The following is an 18,721-nucleotide window of genomic DNA, read 5'->3' as shown; positions in this document are numbered from 1 at the left end:
CTATAAAACTATTGCTCGATCGAGGTGCCGATATCAACGCTCAAGGCGGCAGATACGATAACGCTCTACAAGCTGCTACTATATTCGAAAGGAACGATATTGTAAAGCTACTTCTCGATCGAGGTGCCGACTTTGACGCTTAAGATTCTGAAACCCAAGGACTCCGCAAGCTGCAGAGAAATATAATTGGACGCGCCTCAACGGCTTCTTGCATTGACTGTGCTTCAGCGTTCGCGACTGTCCATGATTCCGATTGCGACTTGTGAACGCTGTGGAAGGTTTGTCAGCATCGACCAATGAAACAAGCATGGCAACGTTGAACCGACCGGGACTCCAACTCCAATATGGCGTTCCTGAATGATCGAAGTCACATCATGCGATCCGTTGGCAGAAGGAGGTTGTGTGGGAAACCCGTCATTGCACGCCCCGGTTGCTTGGGCTGTGTCTGTAGTCTCTAGCCAAAAGCGGTCGATGCACCGTTGCACATATACTTTGTCCACGAATAGCTCCATTACCCTTACAATCTCAAGACTACTAACGAAATGCAACATATGCTTGAGATCTGAGAATTGGTCCGCGCTTCTTTCGGCATCTCGCAAAGCTTATATTTGATGGCAACCCCCACGACATACAGAATAGCTCCAGGTTTTAATTCGCCAGGTTAGCAAACATTCCCTAGTTTCGTGGGATCTCGAGGCTTGCAATTGGATGGAGAACTTTCAGATGAAGTGGCGCTCGGAGGTGAGGATGAAGGATAAACGGATGTCATCAATGCCGGATTGTCGGGCGGCGGCACGGAGGCGAGCGGTTCATGTGCGACTGGTTGAGTAACACTCCCTTCATGGAAATAGGTCTGGGGCTGCGAGAGGAGAAAGAGAGCTTTGAATCATGCTAGTCCATAGCTCATGCTCTCTGAGTTTTCGTCACAGAACGATGTGGGAGAGGACCTGCTGAGACCGGCGGCGCCGTCCGACCCCAACTCCGGCTACACTGTCCTAGGATCATGAAGATATGACGCTGAGCCTTGGGTGTCGGAGCCATTTTTTCAACTAACGTAGGTGGCTCTTCCTCATCGTAGTCAATGTCGGTTTGGATGCCGGTCGTGATAAGCGCGATAGGCTGCGCTCTCAAGATTTGCCTCCTTTTCTTTGCGACTCTGGGACGAGTCATTACCGCAGGTTCGCAGCGATCCATATAAGATCCGATAAATCAACAGCATTCTCATTTGAAAAGAGTGGTACGTTCGGGCTGTTCGTGAAACCTACAATAATGGGCATTGAGCTGTTTCACGGGATTCATCATATTGTATCATCTTCAAATAAATCCAAGCGTAAGCTTTTGCATCACTCATGGGACGGACGAATTCCAACAAAGGTGTACATTGTTGGTCCCAGACTAACATTTTCGGCTCCCGGTGATGGATCTTACAGAGCCTCTTTCTCACGTATAACTGGTGATCAAGATGGTGTTTTCCTGCTGGAGAAATCAATCTGATATTGGGGTCGATTATGTCATGTGTCGATCTACGTTGTCTCTTCTTATTTGGACGTCGTAGCATTGGTCAGTGTGATTCAGCACATCCTGGTGTATGTGTTTGATCATCGTAATCATCGTACAACATCTGACAATAATAAATTGTCAATTATTACGATTGTCTGCTATGACCCAGTGACTAATTGCTAGTTGTTTTGGTATGCAACAGTTTGACTTTCCAAATTACACCATTTTCCTAAAGGTCAAAACAGTCTCGATGAGAGTTCTTACTCTAATCACTCTCTCCCTTGGACCCAGCCTTGATTGCAGTTTCTGTAGTCTGAACCGGTTCATCAGGAGCAGTCAGGCCCGACTGGCCAAAGTGTCTCACCACGAACCACGCCGGAAGGATGGCCAGAGCCCAGAAACCAAAGTTGAGGTAAATGGCGCCGACTTGGGCAAAGAGCTGTATCGACGTGAGACCGTAGCTCACGGCTTGCCAGGCAGACTCTGTTCCACGGAGCAGAGCGGCGTATCGAATAACCTCGGCCTCACCATTGGCGAGATTAGTCACGATAAAGTATCTAGAGTACATGGTTAGTTCTCTCTGACCAATGGACTGTGCGAGAAATGAGGACGCCGCGACAAGAACTTACAAGAAGAGGTAGTTGATCTGGAATCCAATCGTGTGCATAATGTAGACGGCAAAGGCGGCGCCGAACCCGGGCGTCGACCAGTCATAAACGGGCTTCTCGACGCGGAACCGCGTGGCCAAGACCGTTATCCACAACCACCAAGCACCCTGGGTGACAACGAGGAACCAAAAGGTTGAGCGTGTGCGAAGCTTGAGTGAGAATTTTGTGTGGTCGAGGTAGTTCTGTTTTCATGCAAATGTTAGTCATCAGACAAGTTCAGCGACCTTTTTAAATGATACTTACTCCGAGGAGGTTTCCGGCAATGATGGCACTGATACCCGAAAGAAATGAACCGAGAGCTCGGGCTCTGACAGTGAACCACACTATTCCATCTTGTCAATATACAAATTGCCAATCAGCACCACGGGGCAAAGATGGAGAACTCACGAGCAAGATAGGAGAAGAAGACTGCCTCGGAAAAGACAGCCTGTCCAATCCAGAGAACAATGAGAAGAAACTTTGGCTTGAAAAAGTCCTTGGTCGTCTCCTTGACCTCGTGCCAGGGGTTCTCAAGAATGGCCAGAGACACCTTCTTGCCGTCCTGGCGCTCGACCTGGGCGGGCTTATTGAGGAGCAGGGCGACAAAGGGGCCCGTGGCCTGCAGCGCGATAAAGACAAGGTAGACGGTGTAGCTGACGGAGCCGGCCTCGTCGCGGTGGGCGTTGATGCCCAGGTTGATGGCGCCGCCGAGGATCTGACCGCACAGCCGGTACGTCAGCCAGTAGCCCAGGGCCTTGCCGCGGTTCCAGGGCTCCGGGTAGGCAATGGCAATGGCCGCCTCGGCCATCCAGAAGATACCGGCCGAGATGCCGCAGAGCGCGGCTCCCAGGAGCACGAACCACTCATTTCCGAAACGGTTGTTGGTGTATAGACCGGCGGCGTAGGGTGCGTATCCTATACTGAAAGGTATTGAGAGTTAGTGTCATTTCCTTTCAATGCAATATTGTGGTGCGTATGTCGAGTATAATGAGTACTCACGTGCCCACCAACAAAGCACCCTTGATGCCGATATAGTGCACAATAACACTCGAAAAGTAACAAGATACCACCATCAGACAAAATGTCAATGCATTAGCGGCATTGATGAGCTCTGTTGAGGCTGCTCCTCCGGCACCCAAAGAGTTCATAGCTCCCCAGATACCTGGCGCGGCGAGGTTACACAGACCCAATATGGTCATGTTATAAAACGTGGAGCGATTCCATTTCACTATTTTTCCACATTTTAGTATAAGAGCATACACCAGTCCTGTAGATTGTTTACCTGGATGACGCTCCGACTTGGGCGGCTTGGCCTCGTCAATCACGAGCTGATCTGATCCTGCCGTCATCTTGTTGTTGTCCTTGTTCAACCCTGATGATACAAACACTCAGTCCTTTTCTGTCAATATCAACGAGGGGCAAAGGTATTTATCTATACTTTTGAACATTCATTTATTCAGGATTTAAAAAAAATCCATTCTGCCCCCAAGCGACCTCGGTAGTTCTACTAGTAGTAATGCGAATAACGCCATATCGACCAGAAAGTGGATCGCCCATGCAGGTATATCGCAATTAACCCATGCTGAGCACGCCATTACCCAAGCGTGATCACCACAGTAGACCAGAGACTGGCGCCCTTGTTAAAGTTCAGCTCACCAATTTTGAAGAGGAGAGAAAAACAGACATCATTTTGATATGATCAGATGTAGTAAAGATTGTGAAGAGGACAAAAAAAGCAGGGATGTCGCTGTCATAGTAGCTCATACGTGATTGTCTCACTCCCGGCAGACAAGTCGGCCATCACGATCGAGGGTCGCATCTCCTCATGTTTACTCGCTTAACAGGGACTTTGCGTATCATTTGGATAATGCATAGCACCACTGTCAGCTACAATTTTGTGGCCAAGGCCAGAAGAAGAAAAATTCCATACAGAAGTTACCGGCCGAATGGTTCCATCGGAATGCTTGCTGCTAGATTCTCGGCTCATGTTATCGGTTGAAACACATCTCCCGACATTGTACATAAGCGGCACTTAAGCGACATACAAACGATAACCACCCTGGCAGCCGCAATGCCCAGACATCTTCAACCATACCGGGTCTAGTCAAGGCTTTTTGACCAGGGACTATGTCTCCCACCACCAACCCCCAAACCCTGCGATTCTGGATCTCGGCGGATTGCGAACAATCACGACACCACAAAGGAGGTCGTTCCTCTTGAATAAGGATAGGAGCCAAAAGTGGTTCCGGTCTCGATGGTCACGGACGTTGCTTTCCATATTCGCTTACGTCGTCCGTGGCCCAGACCAAGGCGTTTGGTCCCGTTCGAGCCCAAGGGTCAGGCTCGGAGCGGATTGACCATATGCGGTGTATGCCCTCTCATATAGAAAAGCAAGGGAGCTCAAACGATGCAGCATCACGACTAAATTTCCAACACGCTTTAATGATTCACAACTTATACAAGTAGGACAAATGGCAGACATGGCTTGGTATCATAAACTCATCATTAGTTGCTAGAATTCGCTGCTCTATTTCACCTTGGCCATGATTGTCTCCGGGCCTCTTGTAACCTCAATCTGCGCCGCTCTTGCCTTGACCGCATTGAGCATGCTTCTCTCAAAGTCGTCTCTCGACCGGAGGACTGCTTCCACCCAGCTGATCTGAAGATCCCAGTACCTGAGCTTGAAGCCCTCAAAGACATCTGGTATTGCTTCCTTCTCAGCAGTCAACAAATCCAAAAAGGGTTCCGTGACGCGCCAAGTTTGCATAATAGTGTCGCTATTATTAGTAGTCGCCCTAAAGAACTCAAAAGCCGTCTTGAGATCGTCAAAGACCTTGTCCTGGAAAGGATCGGTGCGTCGGAACTTGACAGTCTTGTTGCGTACACACATAAGATAGCGCGCCAAGAGCTCGTCTGCGAAGATCTCGACAAAGGTGTCGCACAAGGCGTGGTGCAAGACTGGTCGATATTCGCCCAGGTATTCCTCAAATGTCGCAATAAGCTGCTTCATGGTGGCCTTGCTGTACCATTCTGGCGTGAAGAATGTGGGCATTGCACTCTTAAAGTCTACAGCAAAGACCAGTCTGACAAACTTGCTCAAGCACCACGTGCTTAGATCAAAGTAGTTGCCCTGGAGCTGCTCAAACTCTCCTTCTGCGCGTTCCAGGTATGCCGGTGTAACAAGTGGTTCGAACTTTTGCTTGAAACTGGTCAAGTAACCGAAGCGCTGTTCCTCTTCTATATCATCCACACAAGCAATCTGGTCGTTTGCAGTGGCGACGAGCCAGTCTTGCAGGGGCTGCATGCCCTCGAGATCGGGCAACTTGTTGGACTCGTATTTAAGCACTTCGTCTTCGAGCATCTTTTGAATCGACTGCTGCCGGCCGCGTAGTCGCAAGAACATAGCATCAATCACACCCTCGGCAACGTCGGTTCGGCCCGAGTTACCAGCGCCGTCCACTTGTTCTCGCAACATGCGCCACATATCCACGAGATTCCTGGTACGGAAGTATCCGTACTCGTCGGCGTCCAGGTTAGACCCCTCGACCATCCGGTCTGCAAAGTCTTTTCTCTCCTGCGCGAAAATTCTCTCGATCCACTCATCCAAGAACTTGATGATGAGGTCGCGGAAGCCCTTGACCAACTCTCCTTCGCGATTGTCGATTACATGTGGCTTGAGTTCGTGTTCAGGGAATCCAAGCTTCTTCATCTTTTTATAGTAGTTCTCAGGCCAGTTGATAATGGCAAGAGTATGCGCCGAGCTGAACTCGGGGTCTTCAATCATGCCCACGAGAAAGTCGTGCATCAGTTGGTGATATATGTCGCCATAAGTCTTCAAGATCTTCCACTTTTTGGGCATCAGGGGCACCATGCCCTGCTTGACGGCATTCAAGTCGTTGAAATACCACTTCATCATTTTGCTCAATCCGTCGGGATCGCCCAGGAATTCTTCTCTAACTTCGCCAAATTGTTGTTCGCAGTTGAGGCTGATGGCTTGTAAAAACTTCTCCTTGTAGCCGCGCACCTTTTTCGCGCCCTCAGTAATGGCTTGGAATCTTGTCGCCATCTCCTTGTGATCCTTTAATGCTTCTTGCAGGGCCAATACCCTCTGATCACTCTTCTCCTCGGCCTCGACAATAATGGCAAGACGAACAACCAGGCTGTTGTTATCGGCGATTAAAAGGTTGATTTGGTTGAGCGCAATCAGACCAATATGCTCGTCGAACCAGTCGATAGCCTCATCCAGCCTAGAAAAGTAGTCCTCCAATGTCGCAAGCAGACTGGCGTCGTCGGCTCTCGTGATCTGCTCCATGGCATCGTCGCGAATATTTCGAAGCTGCGTCAGCTCGTAGTGGGTTGCCAGGAGGTTGGGCATGGTCTCCTTGTCCTCCTCATCGCCCCGCAGCATGATCTCGACGCCGTTGAGCCGCTCGTTGAACATTTCGAGGTTCTTGCGCATGGCTTCGACGGCGCCAAAGTTTCGGTGGGCCTGGGAGACAAGATTGATGGCGTTAAAGTCCTTGATCATGTTCTGGCTCTCGGAGCACAGGCGGTCGATCTTGATCATCTCCTCCTTGATGGCCTGCACCGTCTTTTGGCCATCCGTCAGCCCGCTCATGCCGGCTTGTGTCGTCTCGAGCTGCTCACGAAGGCCGCCGCGGAGCTGGGAGTCGACAGCGGCCTTTTTGCGCGTAAACTCGAGCTTCAGCGCAGGCAGCTTGTCGAGGTCGTCCGGGTGCCGGAGGAGCTCAGAGAGCTTGACTGGCGGCGCATCCATCATGTCGTTGTCGTTGTTGGCGTGTCCGGTGTTGTTTCAGTAGTGTCGGTGCCACAATGGCAACATATCGTGATGGACTTCACCACATGCCAGTCTGCGATGGTTTTATGCTTGGTGCTTTTGTAGCATAAACAAGCGATTGCCAAGTGGATGCTGTAACGGATGGACGAATTCAATGTTGTATGTAGGTAACTGCTGCCACCCAACAGGTCTCAAGATCGCTAGCAGGGATGAGTGGCGGGTACGCAAGTGCTATTAGGGGCACGGGCCCCACTAGGTGAGGGACCTGTACATATCGAGGTACCTGACTAAAGCTTGAGCACTGAGTCTGTTGTTGTATTACCGATGTTGTCATCTCACAGACATGTCAACTCTATTCATTCCATTCACTACACATTCATCATTCTGTTTTGACACGCTGCTCGTGGTTACAAATAGATAGATAGATATTATTAGGAAATTCACAAGTCTGAGCCACTCGATATCCAGTCAGATCCTCTGTTGACAATCATGAAGCTGAATTAATTATTCTCACACTCTTATCCCATGCCGGCTCCCTACATTAATGCAGTGAGACAAGATGCTTGCTAGTATACCTGGTAGGCGGAGTCATCTATCTATGCAAGGTCGTAGCGAAGTCTAGCAAGAGTTTGGCCGGTTCTTGACATCTGTCACCTATCAAGTAATCACCATGATACACAGCCTATCCTATATAGGAAAATGCTCATGTGGTAATCGTCTGTTATGTTCAGGTGATTTGTAAGTCGGTTGAACTATCCACCATTCCTATATAGTCGCCTTGATTCAACCTGACCGCCTCGAACCTCGATTTGCGTTTGCCATTTATTCCCCGAATTCCCTCGCAATCTCTAGTAGGCACCAGCATCAAGTACCCTTTGACACAGGCAGCCTCCCAACCTTTCCAATAGACACATCACCCACCTTGTCCGCCAACAACATCCCAACATGTCTTCCTCAGAGGATAGCAAGCCAAGCGAGACGTACCAATGCGGCTGCCACTGCGGCTACATCAAGTTCAGCATGACCATCTCCCCGCCGCTCACGGGGCAGCCCGCCGCCGCCGACGGCAGCACCGGCAACTACAAGGTGACCGAGTGCAACTGCTCGGCCTGCGCGCGCTTTGGCTACCTGCTCGTGTACCCGCCCGCGACGGCCGTGACCTGGTCACCGGGACACCGGGAGCGGTGCGCCGAGTACGAGTTCAACACCAAGAGCAAGGACCAGTTGTTCTGTCCCAAATGTGGTGCGAGCCTGGGCATTGATTTCCGCGCGGGACGAGAACCTCATACCTATGGTATTAGTGTAAGTTTTGAAAGACGATTTCTGGGCCTCGGTTCCTACCTCTGATGATTTCGCTGCTTCTTCCCTGTTGTGACCCCGTGGCTAGCTTGTTGTTGCAACAAGGCGTGTGATGTTGTAGAATGGGGAGAACGATGAACCAAGTAGAGAGATTGGCACAAAACATATTTATATACCAATTCCTTGGCACAAGGTGGACATCAAGGTTGTTCGCTAATACTACATCCACATTCTAGGCACGGACTATTTATGGCATCAATCTGGACGACCTCACTCTGAAAAAGTTGGACGGCATAAAAAAGATATCTCCAGCTGGTGATCTCTCGGGTAATTGGTGGGATGAGGAAAAACAAGAAATGAAGTAGTCTCATTCATAAAAGACTAGCAAGCACAATCTCAGCCTGTCTCGCCTGGGGATATTGCTTGAAAATGCATTACATGTTGGGTGTCTATAGTAGTCAATCCGAAATAAAAGCTCCATTAGCTAGCCATCCCTCCTTAAGCATAACCCGATTCAGCCAAAATATTTCATGTAGTTTCTTCACCATATCGATAGGTATATATCTCAAGAGGCAATCGATCGTGAAAGACAAACTTGTTCCTTGACGCCGGATTTTGGATCTCTATATTTTATCATCTTATTTTCTCTCGTCCTAAAACTGCTCATTCTCGGCCTAGTCTAAGACTGACACTGAGCAATTATGCCGTACCAACGCGTCTGGCATAGAGCTCTTCGGCAGTCTTGATGGTCGTTGTGTTGGCACCGAGCTTGTTGATGGTCTCCATCCATTCATCGTATTCATCCGAGTCAAAGACAATGCCGCCACCTGTCCAAGTCATTAGCAAATTTGATACAAACCTTGATTGACTCGATCGCATGGTTGTGGGAAAAACTTACCAGCTTGGAGATATGCTACCTTGTCCTTGTAAAGCATGGTTCTGAGCGCAATACATGTATCCATGGCGCCCTCGATCTCTTCGCCATTGACTGTGACCGAGCCGTAGCCAAAGTAGCCAACTGCGCCAGCGTAGATACCACGCTTCTCCTTTTCCAACTCAGCAATCAGCTCCATGGCTTTCACCTTGGGAGCACCAGAGACTGTGCCAGCGGGGAAGATGGATCTGAACGCATCAAATCTCGTCTGGCCTGGCCTCAAAACGCCAGACACTTGGGACACGAGATGCTGTACGTGGCTGAACTTCTCCACGACCATAAGGCGGTCCACACGCGTCGTCAAGGGATCACAGACGCGATTCACGTCATTTCGGGCGAGGTCGACCAACATGACATGCTCAGCACGGTCCTTGAGGGAGCTCCTCAGTTCTTCTGCAAGCTTCTCATCCTCCTCGGGTGTCTTGCCACGCTTGACGGTTCCGGCAATAGGGTGCGTAATGATGCGTCCCTCGTCTTCCTTGACGAGCAACTCGGGAGAAGCTCCAATGATCTGGAAATCCTTGCAATTGATATAGAACAGGTACGGCGACGGGTTGACTGTCCTCAAGTGCCTATAGATGTTGAAGGGATGCAAGCTCGTGGGACGTGCGAATCTCTGCGACGGCACAGCCTGGATGATATCACCCTTGACAATGTGCTTCTTCAACTCTGTGACGTGGTTCTCATAACCCTGCTGTCCAATATTCGATTTGGCCTCGTTACCCAGCTTGATGGGCTCCTGCTCGGGGATTGGGATCTCGGGAGCGTTGAGCACATCAATGAGCTCGTTGATTCTCTGGCTGGCTTTCTCGTACTCGGAGGGCAAAGTGTCGAGGTTGTCAGAAATGGGGATATAAGTAACCACCTTGATGACACCAAAGAAGCGGTCAAAGGCCACAATGGTATCGAACATCATAAAGAGAGACTCGGGAATCTTGAGCACATCCTTCATTGGCCGTGCCGTCTTTGGCTCAAAGTACCGAACACAGTCATAGCCCACGTAACCCACGGCGCCGCCGCTTAGAGGTGGCAGCTTTAGGCCTGGTACTTCTAGCACAGTGTACTGCGCCAGCTCTTTCTCGACGCCCGGTAACGGATCAACAGACTCGCCATGGCCTTCGCCGGTTGTGATGGTCTTGCGGGGCCCAGCAGCAACAAAACTATACCGTCCAACTCTCTCGGTGGCTGCACTTTCGAAAAGGCAGGACAATTCGCTCTTGGAATGCGCAGAAACTTTGAGGTAGGCTGCTGAAGGTGTGATGAGGTCGGCAGAGATCTGGCCGTATACCGGTACGAGGTTCGCCTTCTTGGTGCCCTTTTGGGGTTTCGAGAGGAGCTCTTGGATCGTGTCCAAAGACGGGAGAAGGGTGTCCTATGCAAAGAGAGAAATGTTAGCTTCTGATTGTGACGTTCGCAAATCATGGTTAACTACTAGAATCAGTAGGTCAGTTTGGCGAAAGAAGGGCCTTCTCACAGCCTGAGTCATAGCGAGCAATTGACTGCTTGTGTGCCGCCAAGAGCTCCGGATCGAGGTACAAGACCGAATTTCAGGTGATTGCCAGGCAGCGAAGACTCGAACTTGGTCGAGGGCAACGTTTCATACAACAAAATCGTCACCTTGCTGGATTGGCTGTTCAATTGGGCCAAGCATTGGAACCTTTCGGGGTCCCTAAGTATGCGCAGCGCGGGGCACAAACTCGCAGAGCGCATAGTAAGCGCTTTCCAAATTCAGGTACCATTTCGGCTGCAGATACAGCCAAAAGGTTGCATGCGCTCCTCGCCTCACGGGCATAGTAAGGGTCGGTTATGTCAACTTACCATGCTGAAGGAAATTGTCGTTCTGACCGCTATCGCCAGAGCTGGTATCAAAGTTGAAGCTATCAAACCCACCCAGCGATGACTCTGGCGTCGATTTTAAGAAAGACCCGTACCTAGATGCTAGCGTTGGTCTGATCCACTCAGAACTACCTTGTGTAAACGGCTGATCCGGCATCGCTCTTGGGTATGACAAGGTAAGATCTTGTCCGACTTCATATGGCAGCAAGCTTATTTTCACCTTTCTCTTGTATGATTTGTGGGTTGAGCTGCAATATCATGTAATCAGTCTCCGTCAGTCGTCCATCTTACACACACGTCGACTACATGGACAGAGCTAGCCGATCGTGTCAGACGCAAGACTATATTTGTGTTCGACCTGAAGGATGACACCCGGAGCGGCCCTTGTCTCGATGCTGACAATGGCTGGAGCACTATTGCGTCCAATATTTCAATGCCCACGTAAGAAGCTAACTCAGCTCTCGATGGCCAAAGCCTTGACTCCTACCAATTTGGCATCTTTTCCTTTTCCTTCCGTAGTAACGACCCAATATTCCACCCTCGTGCCATCCTTTCTTATTCTGTAGACCCGAACGTCGTTACCCTTGCCCGCCTGGCGCACCGCGTCCAAGAGGTCTGAGTATTGTCCTTGCGTATCCCAGTCTGCAGGATCTTGGATCTCTATTTGCGCACTCGAGGGATTCGGATGGGAGATTAAGCTGGCAAATTCCTCTGTATTATGAATGTGAGCATTAGCATAGACTGAATGATAAGTATGTATAAAACAAAAACCTTGAGAAGGAAAGCAGTCTGTGTTCCAAACCAAGCCAAATGACAACATACCTTCATCGGGCAGCCCTTTGCCATCCTCGTTCCATTTAAGGCAGACTGGCTCAAAAGGCTCATCGGCATCGCTAGTGTAAAACGCATCTTTCACAGCGCTCTTGAGGACGGCGGGCACCTGTGCGCCTGAATCTGTGGTCTTGAACGCTTGCTTTGCGCTGCTGGCCGACTTTGCAGTCTGGCCCTCATTGGGATCCTTGTTGGCCTTGTCCAAGAAAGCCAAGTAATCTTCGTCTGAAGCCATCCTAAGACGTATGGATGTGGTAAATGATCGCTGGAAGACGGTCGGATGGGTGCAGGTGCTGTCAAAGTCTGGTGGAAAGAATGTTGTTCGGGGTGCGGAGGTTGGCCGAGTAAGGTGGGGGAAGGCCTCGACACTTGATGTATAAAACCTTTTTGCAGCAATGCCAACTTCGTTGAAGGAAAGAAGGGAAAAATTGCCAGTCTTGAGCACCTGAAAACTTGCTTTTGACATTCGGCTGAGCATCTGTGTCGCGATTGGGAAGATCCCAAGGTGGGCTGGCTGGGAGTTATGACGCACACCAGGTGGTACCTATCCCCAGGTATACTGCTTTACACGTACCTTAGCTTCCCAGTAGCTGCGAGTTTGGGGCCGTTCTCTCTTTTGGCAGCGGATGGCAAAATCCACATTACAGTTGGCAGAAAATACAGTTCAGAAGATTAAAAAAGTATCATTATTTACGGAGCAAATCAGAAGACATCACGGTGCAAAGCACAAATATGCTCATTTTGGGAATCATAGGTTCTTTGTTCATCATGCAACTTTTCTCATTAGCTGCGTTAGATATCTCGAAAACCGATTTTCAGACCACCACGCCCGTTGCAGTGACCATGAAGAAACCCCAGGGAACTCCTATGCAAGTGAACAGAACCAAGGAAATGCAAGTACAGAAACTTTTTACGAGCTCTGAACGAGATCCTTCTTGAGAGTACCCTGGAATTGCTTCTTCTCTGCCGGGGTCTGGAAAGCACCGTGACCGAACTCGGACGAGGTGTCGATCCACTTGAGCTCGACCTTCTCGAGGGCCTTTCTCGAGGTGTGGATGAACATGGACTTGCGCAGGGTCACAACACGCTTCTTGGTACCAGGGATGGAACCCTTGACCATGACGAAGTCGTTGTTGATCTCACCATATCGGACAAAGCCACCCAGACTACATGTCATGTTAGCATTCAATCATTCGATGGACAAATTCAAAACGAGAAAGACGTACGGAGTGATGGTCTTCTTGGTGACATCCTGCTCGGTGGAGGCGTTGTTGTCGGCGTCTCCCTTGCCAATGCGGTAAACCTTGTGGTTGACCGAGGTACGGTGGTGGTAACCCATCTGACCGGCACGGGCAACAGTCCACTGGACGTGGGAAGGATGCCATGCACCGATACAAGCGACCTTACGGAGACCCTTGTGAGTCTTACGGGGAAGCTTCTTGGTGCCCCAACGGGAGGTGACACCGTTGAAACCGTGACCTCTGGTGACGGCGATGACGTCGATCATCTCGTCCTGCTCGAAGATGCTGCTGACCTCAATGGGCTTCTCGAAGAGACCGTGGCCGAACTCGATCTTGTCGGCAACGGAGCCACCGTTGATCTGGATCTCCATCAAGTGGGCCTTCTTCTGCTTGAGGGGAGTCTTGCGGATCTGGGTGTGGGCGAGGACACGGACGACAGTGCAGTACTTCTTCATGCGCTCGAGCTCGCGGCTGATGGAAGCACCCTTGGCCTCGGAGTGCTTCTTGGCGTACTTGGTGAAAGCCTTCTTCTTGGACTTGTACCAGTTCTTGTAGAAGCGACGCTTCAGTTCGTCGGACAAGTGCTCTGCCCAGACGGTGGTAAGGGATCGGAGACCGCGGGGAGTCTCGATGTAACCAACCAGACCAACAGCGATCATCTGTGAGATGTTAGCCATAGGCACAAAGCCAAGCGGGCTGCGCTGTTCGTACCGGAGGGGTGTCAATAATGGAAACGGCCTCGACAACCTCCTTCTTGTGGGCCTTGGCACCGGGACGGTCGAGGTCACGGACGATGGTGGTCATACCAGCCTTGTAACCCATCATGGCGGTCAGGTGGACGGGCTGCTTGGCATTGTCCTTGGGGAAGCTGGTGAAGCACAATGAATTAGCGATTCTGCTTTCAAGAATGGTGTGCGCAATATCAACAGCGATATTGTACAGCTCTTCCTGCTCCTCCTCTTTCTCGCGCGCGCAGAGTGAGTTCTCGATGCATCCCTCTTGTTGATGACCAATCGCCCAGAGTCCATGTCGTGCGAAGATGCTGCAAAAACCGCTCTTGAATCCATTTTGATATCGGGTTGAACTTACGACTTGACCTTACCCCGGTGACGGGCAGCCCGCTTCCTGGGCAGGTAAGCCAGCGAACCGTGACGGGGGGCCTCGAACTTTCGGTGAGACATCTTGATTGATCCTGGTGGTTAGTATCAATCCGGTGGTGGTTGAGAGGATTGGGAAAAGTTCTTCAAGAAGAGTCTCTTCAAGAGGTCTGGAAATTTCCCAAGGTGGTGAGGGCAGTAAATTTTGGTGCGGGCCAAAACTGTGGACCTTAGACCTGAGATTAGCCGAGTGGGGCGGGCGAGAGAAAAAAAAAAAAAAAAAGCGGCCACAGCAGAAAGAGCGAAGAGACTTTGGACTTTTCGCTACTGAACCCTGACGCTTGGACCAATTGTACAGCAGCATAACCACGAACTCACAAGAAAGGTGGGGGGGTGACGGGGAAATCCTCTTCACGTGATTATTCACAAGGAGATGGCATGGTGCTTTAAGGCCCATGACAATTGGTTCGAATGATCATAATCCTCGGTCAAGCATCGACAACCTTTATACTGGACTTGTAGATTAGTATTGAGATATGTGGAAACGCACTAGATTTTCAACATATTTATTGGCGTTCAGCCTCCACCAGAGACGAAGGTGAAAGGGTAAATGATTGTATGTTCTCACAGAACGCTTAAACAGAAAAGTCCAACTTTGTGATGGATTCAATTGAAAAACTGGGTATGTGTACTAGACAAAAGCAAATAGTGTAACACAAGAACCTCGACAGCAGCACCACGACTTTCAGTGTCTTCTCTCCATGATCGTTATTCAATTATGCCGTACCCTCCGTCTTGGGCGCCGGTCCCATTAATCCATTCATACCAGCACTCGTCGGTGTTGACGTCTTAAGCTCTCCAGTGGCAGACGCTGGCCCAGAAGCAGGGCCAGTAACATTGACCTTCTTCTCTTCCTCGCCACTGTCATCATAATCCTCGTCAACGTCCATCTTGCGAGCTGCTCGCTCTGGCTCGTTGACCTGCTGTGGTGTGGGCGTTGGGGCCGGTGCAGGAGCCGCAGGATGCTCATTTCTTGGTCGTTCTTCCTGAGGGTATTCCTTGGCCTGCACTGGCCCTGGGCCGTTGTGTGATGGGCCATCGTGAATAATACCCTGCATTGGCGAAGGGCCTTGCTGCATTGGTGGCAAGTGCGTCGACATTGGGTGTGCAGGCTGGTGATGAGCAGCCTCTGACGGGTGGTAGTTATCATTGGCACGACGCTGTTCATCAGCTCTTCGAAGTTCTTCAGCATGACGCTGATCTTCAGCACGTCGCTGATCATCCAACCGACGTTGCTCCTCGAGGCGGTGCTGTTCGGGTGATGTTCGACGATATGGCTCTGGCCCGCCCCGGAGGGGCGTTGAAGGGCGACGGTGGCGCATGTCGTGGATGAGAGCGCGATTCTCCTCGGAAGCAGGCTTTTTGATTGCAGGCTCATCTTCCCATTCACGCATGCGCTTGGGTCCAACAGACGGAGGACGATTGTCAGCGCGATGCTGAGGACCATCTGGGCCCATGGGGCCCTTGAGAGGAGTGGGTAGACCGTTATCCATGCTACTAGGACCAGCCTCTGGGTGGTGACCATGAGGCGGTGGTTGATACTGGGGGTAAGCCGACTTGGGACTAGGCATGCGGTTATCACGCATGGTAGGTCTCGAGTCTGGCCGGGGAGATCCAGCTCGGTAAGGCATCAAGTGCGGTGGTGGTGCAGCGCCATTCGGGGGGCCACTCGGCGGTCCGTTGCTCGATTGAGACATGCTTGCCGTCGGTGCCGGTGTATAGTTGGGGTTACTGACCCGAGCCTGTCCTGCTGAAGCTGGAGGCTGAGGCTGCGAGGGAGGAGGTGGAGCCCCGTAGTGAGGTGGTCCGGGAGATGGGCCACGGCGGATAGGGGCAGGTCCTGGCGGAGGTACCTGGCGGCCAGCATCGCCGTAAGGTCTCATCTGAGCTTCTGCGCGAGGGCTAGGCTGACGCGGCATTGGCGGTGCAGGGCCTCGGAATGGCTCTCTCTGGTCATACGGGTTTGGCGGCTGTGGAGGATTGACATCACGCAGACTGCCCCAGCCATTAGCACCACCCGGTCCAACGGGGGGACGGCCAGGCGGTTGCTGTTGCTGCGGTTGTTGTTGTTGCTGCTGCTGCTGTTGAGGGGCAGCGGATGCGCCGGTCCATTGCGGTGCCTGGGGACCCTGAGCACCGTAGGTTTGGGGATGCACATCGGTAGGTACAGGGGCAGGGCCTTGAGGAAGATGTCCAGTGCTTTGTCCCTGGCGCAACAGCTGCAATCTAGCCTTGATGTGCGGGTTGGAAGGATCGAGCTCTGCAGCTCTTTGGTAGGCATCCAAGGCATCAGTGATCTGGTTGTTGCAACTCTCATACAGAGTGCCCAGATCATACCAAACCTCGCTGATGTACGGGTTCAATCTGATCGCCCGGGAGTAGGCATCGAGCGCATCACGGTACTGATTGATCTGGTAGTAGAGTACTCCGATAGAGCACCAGAAGGTTGGGTTTCGACCGTCTCGATAGACGGCCTGCTGGTATGCTTCGTAGGCCTTGGGATATTTCTGCTGGGACATGTAGCACCGACCGAGCAAGTACCAGCTTTGCGCATCGTTATTATCAGCGCTTACTGACTTCTCCAGATATTCAATGGCTCGCTCCTGGCTAGAGAAGCTGCTACTCTGCTGGTGGTGGAGCCAGCCAAGTTGTTGCAAGACCTTGGCGTGGTTGGGATCTCTCTCGAGGACTCTGCCGTATGCCGCTTTGGCGCTGTCATACTAAAATTCATGTCAGAAGCAGAACGAAGCATCTCTCTCAGATCAAGTACTTACATCTTTTTGCTGCTCGTGGACATGGCCAATCTGGAACCAAATGTCCTCCTCAGTCAGAGGCGGCGGCGGAGAAGTGACAATGTAGTTGAAGCACTGCACGGGTCAGCAATCGCCCAGCAATTATTACAGGCGCGGGAGTAGACTAACCTCAAGACTCTGTCCATACTTCTGTTGCTGCTTGTATATAATACCAAGTCGAAAGTAGATTTCATTGGCCTTCTCAAAATCAGGCTGCATTTGCATGACTTGAGAAAACGCCTCTTCGGCGTGCTCCAGGGAGCCATATCGATCATACAGGATACCTATGCCGTACCAAAGCTTGGGCTCCTTGGGGTTTTGGAGGTTGACCAATGCTGACTGGTAAGCGGCATATGCCTGTTGCAGGTCATCCATCATGAGGTAGCAATGACCTAAGCGCGCAAGGTTAGACACGAGACGGAAACCCATTAGGTTGAAAATGGCTAAACATACCGAGACTGCCCCAGACTTCGCCGTTTCTTTCATCAATCTTCAGTATGGCTTGCAGAAACTCGACTGCCTTGTGGAACTCCTCGCGAGTGCGAAGAATCAAGCTGATCGCATTCATGGCGGGAACGGAGTTCGGGTTCGCCCGGAGGGCATGCTCGTAGGCATTCATGGCATCGTCAAGGCTACCTAGAAGCTCGGAGAAGCTTCCTTTACGAGGCATTAGTATTGCGCATTATGAAGCGACTGTTGTGTCTGGTGCGCGAGACTTACCAATTTGCAACCACAAAAGCTCATTGACAGTGCTGATTTGCCTTGAAGGGGCAGGTTGTGGTTGTGCAGGGGGGTAATGAGCAGCGCCTGGGGGCGGTGGCCCTTGGGGACCGTGATGCATTTGCATAGGCATCTGCGGTGAGGGATGGTGGTTCGCCATGATCGCCAAGTCCTATTTATTGGGGCTGATACAGACACAACTGCAAGACTGCTGAAAGATGCGACGAGATGCAAGTGAGGCGGGAGAAACCAAAATCGACCACTATCAATAGTGGAAGCGGCACCTGCACTTTGTTTTTTGAAGAGAGTTGTAGTGGACCGAAGGTACACTTTTACAAATATCTCCAAATATGGGGGATGGGTGAGGGCGTTTTGATACTCTCTTTTTTTTCCGCCAGCGCCAGGCAAAAAGGACAGTTGTATTACAGCAAAAGTGAATACAAAACTACAGATCCTTTCAATCGCGGGCAATAATCTAGTGTACGACGTCTGGATGTCTATGCGTCGCAAGGGCCCTTCGGATTGAAGGTCGCGACGAGGAAGACGAAAAGTGACGTGACTGGCGCGTAGACGAGAAAGACTCGTGTTGGCCGAGAATAAGAAGAATAGATGAAGTATAGCGTCGACGGGAAGAAAAAGGCAAAGGAAGTGGCCAGAGAAGACTAGGAGATGGTCAAGACTGATGGCAGTTTCTGACCCTCGCCAGGCTTGCGGTTCTGATGGGCGTGGGAGAGGAGGAAGTGTTGAGGAGAGACGAACGAACGGGTTTGGCGAGGGAATTCGGGAAGGGGACGCAGAATAATTCTCCTCTTCTCAAACTACCCTAACCCACGACGACCGCGAGAGGAACAAGCTGGGATTTGGCGTAATTGACGGTGGAGCCTATGCGCAAGAGTGTCCAGGGACGAGGACAAGCTTGGCCAGCGCGATCCCGTAACGGCTCAGTAGCTGCCAAGTACCACGCTA

General features: G+C 51.1%; 7 protein-coding genes across 7 annotated transcripts; 1 reads left to right on the top strand and 6 right to left on the bottom strand.

Annotated features, from left to right (window-relative positions):
* Positions 1 to 1,765: 1,765 nt before the first annotated feature.
* Positions 1,766 to 3,496, bottom strand: PFICI_11223 (uncharacterized protein; the record flags this gene model as incomplete). The annotated part of the gene is made up of 6 exons (XM_007839804.1): positions 1,766 to 2,057; positions 2,130 to 2,350; positions 2,412 to 2,491; positions 2,556 to 3,067; positions 3,147 to 3,375; positions 3,430 to 3,496. 6 exons carry the CDS (start codon positions 3,494 to 3,496, stop codon positions 1,766 to 1,768), a joined length of 1,401 nt encoding a protein of 466 aa, XP_007837995.1.
* A 1,178-nt stretch (positions 3,497 to 4,674) lies between these two features.
* On the bottom strand, positions 4,675 to 6,924 carry PFICI_11222 (uncharacterized protein; the record flags this gene model as incomplete). Its single annotated transcript, XM_007839803.1, has 1 exon — positions 4,675 to 6,924. One exon carries the CDS (start codon positions 6,922 to 6,924, stop codon positions 4,675 to 4,677), a length of 2,250 nt encoding a protein of 749 aa, XP_007837994.1.
* Positions 6,925 to 7,890: 966 nt separating this feature from the next.
* PFICI_11221 (uncharacterized protein) lies at positions 7,891 to 8,609 on the top strand (the record flags this gene model as incomplete). The annotated part of the gene is made up of 2 exons (XM_007839802.1): positions 7,891 to 8,247; positions 8,481 to 8,609. The coding sequence occupies 2 exons, from the start codon at positions 7,891 to 7,893 to the stop codon at positions 8,607 to 8,609; spliced, it is 486 nt and encodes a 161-aa protein (XP_007837993.1).
* A 334-nt stretch (positions 8,610 to 8,943) lies between these two features.
* Positions 8,944 to 10,664, bottom strand: PFICI_11220 (Anthranilate synthase component 1; the record flags this gene model as incomplete). The annotated part of the gene is made up of 3 exons (XM_007839801.1): positions 8,944 to 9,071; positions 9,143 to 10,550; positions 10,653 to 10,664. 3 exons carry the CDS (start codon positions 10,662 to 10,664, stop codon positions 8,944 to 8,946), a joined length of 1,548 nt encoding a protein of 515 aa, XP_007837992.1.
* Positions 10,665 to 11,468: 804 nt separating this feature from the next.
* On the bottom strand, positions 11,469 to 12,080 carry PFICI_11219 (uncharacterized protein; the record flags this gene model as incomplete). The annotated part of the gene is made up of 2 exons (XM_007839800.1): positions 11,469 to 11,725; positions 11,837 to 12,080. The coding sequence occupies 2 exons, from the start codon at positions 12,078 to 12,080 to the stop codon at positions 11,469 to 11,471; spliced, it is 501 nt and encodes a 166-aa protein (XP_007837991.1).
* A 675-nt stretch (positions 12,081 to 12,755) lies between these two features.
* Positions 12,756 to 14,267, bottom strand: PFICI_11218 (60S ribosomal protein L3; the record flags this gene model as incomplete). Its single annotated transcript, XM_007839799.1, has 4 exons — positions 12,756 to 13,011; positions 13,072 to 13,745; positions 13,798 to 14,128; positions 14,176 to 14,267. 4 exons carry the CDS (start codon positions 14,265 to 14,267, stop codon positions 12,756 to 12,758), a joined length of 1,353 nt encoding a protein of 450 aa, XP_007837990.1.
* A 692-nt stretch (positions 14,268 to 14,959) lies between these two features.
* On the bottom strand, positions 14,960 to 17,915 carry PFICI_11217 (uncharacterized protein; the record flags this gene model as incomplete). The annotated part of the gene is made up of 5 exons (XM_007839798.1): positions 14,960 to 16,963; positions 17,018 to 17,110; positions 17,165 to 17,427; positions 17,489 to 17,692; positions 17,756 to 17,915. The coding sequence occupies 5 exons, from the start codon at positions 17,913 to 17,915 to the stop codon at positions 14,960 to 14,962; spliced, it is 2,724 nt and encodes a 907-aa protein (XP_007837989.1).
* Positions 17,916 to 18,721: the final 806 nt, after the last annotated feature.

Source organism: Pestalotiopsis fici (assembly GCF_000516985.1).
Source record: "Pestalotiopsis fici W106-1 unplaced genomic scaffold PFICI_Scf_8, whole genome shotgun sequence".
Lineage (NCBI taxonomy): Eukaryota > Fungi > Ascomycota > Sordariomycetes > Amphisphaeriales > Sporocadaceae > Pestalotiopsis > Pestalotiopsis fici.
Note: the sequence above shows the minus strand (reverse complement) of the source record. Positions and strands in the feature narration are given on the sequence as shown.